The sequence below is a fragment of the Eimeria tenella genome, genomic scaffold (genome assembly GCF_000499545.2).
Source record: "Eimeria tenella Houghton genomic scaffold, Eth_scaff2618, whole genome shotgun sequence".
In the NCBI taxonomy this organism is placed as follows: domain Eukaryota; phylum Apicomplexa; class Conoidasida; order Eucoccidiorida; family Eimeriidae; genus Eimeria; species Eimeria tenella.
In genome coordinates this window covers 1,545-2,387 of record NW_013542490.1, presented here as the reverse complement: position 1 = coordinate 2,387, position 843 = coordinate 1,545, and the positions used below count along the sequence as shown (strand labels likewise).

General features: G+C 37.7%; 1 protein-coding gene across 1 annotated transcript in view; it reads left to right on the top strand.

Moving 5' to 3' along the window:
- Positions 1 to 111, top strand: part of ETH_00043595 (uncharacterized protein) — a gene marked incomplete at both ends in the record, with an annotated part of 618 nt that extends 507 nt beyond the window's left edge. The window contains one exon of the mRNA XM_013375263.1: positions 3 to 111. Coding sequence (XP_013230717.1) covers positions 3 to 111 — 109 coding nt within the window. The remainder of the gene's footprint in view (positions 1 to 2) is intronic.
- Positions 112 to 843: the final 732 nt, after the last annotated feature.

Genomic DNA, 843 nt, shown 5'->3' with positions numbered 1-843 from the left:
TTGCTGCTGTGCTTGCTGCTGCTGCAGCAGCAGCAAGCACAGCAGCAACTGCAGGAGCAGCAGCAGCACGAAGACATACTGCTGCTACAGCAAGAGCAGCAGCAGACATAGAAAAGCTGCTAAGGGAACTGCCGCTGCAGGCCCTGCGCTATCTGGACACGCAGGTACAACAAACAGCAACTTGCTGCTGCTGCTGCTGCTGCTGCTGCTGATGCTGCAGGCATCGCTGCTGGTGCAAACACTGCCGCTGCTGCTGCTACAGCTGCTGTTGCAAGCCTTACCGTTGCCGCTGCTGCTGCTGCAAACACGCTGCCGCTACTGCAAACACGTGCGCTGCTGCTGCTTCTGCTGCTGCTGCTGCTGCTGCTGCCTGCAGACATTCGATAATCTTTCTTCTTTTTGCAAACCTTCTCGCCTTGAAGACGAAATAGTAAAAAAGAAATTAAAAAAGAATTTTACTCTAAAACAAAAAGTCTTTTAATTGAATTTATATTCTTTTCAATTTTTTTACAAGATCATAAAAAGGAAATTAAAAAAGAGTTTAAATTTATTCAACAGACCTTTCGTTTTTGCTTATTTCATTTATTTCTTTTTTCATTTCTTTTTACTTTTTTATTTCTTTTTTATTTCTTTTCATTTCTTTTTCTTTCTTTTTATTTCATTTAAATCTCTTTTCATTTTTTATTTTCTTAATTTATTTCCTTTTCTTAAAATCCCTCTCTCTCAACAAACAAGAAAGATTAAAGGGAAGTTCAATAATTAAATTAAAATGAAAAGAAAATAAATTATTTATTTTATTCTATTTATTTGTTTCTTCATTTTTTAGGCTTTCAACTTCACCAA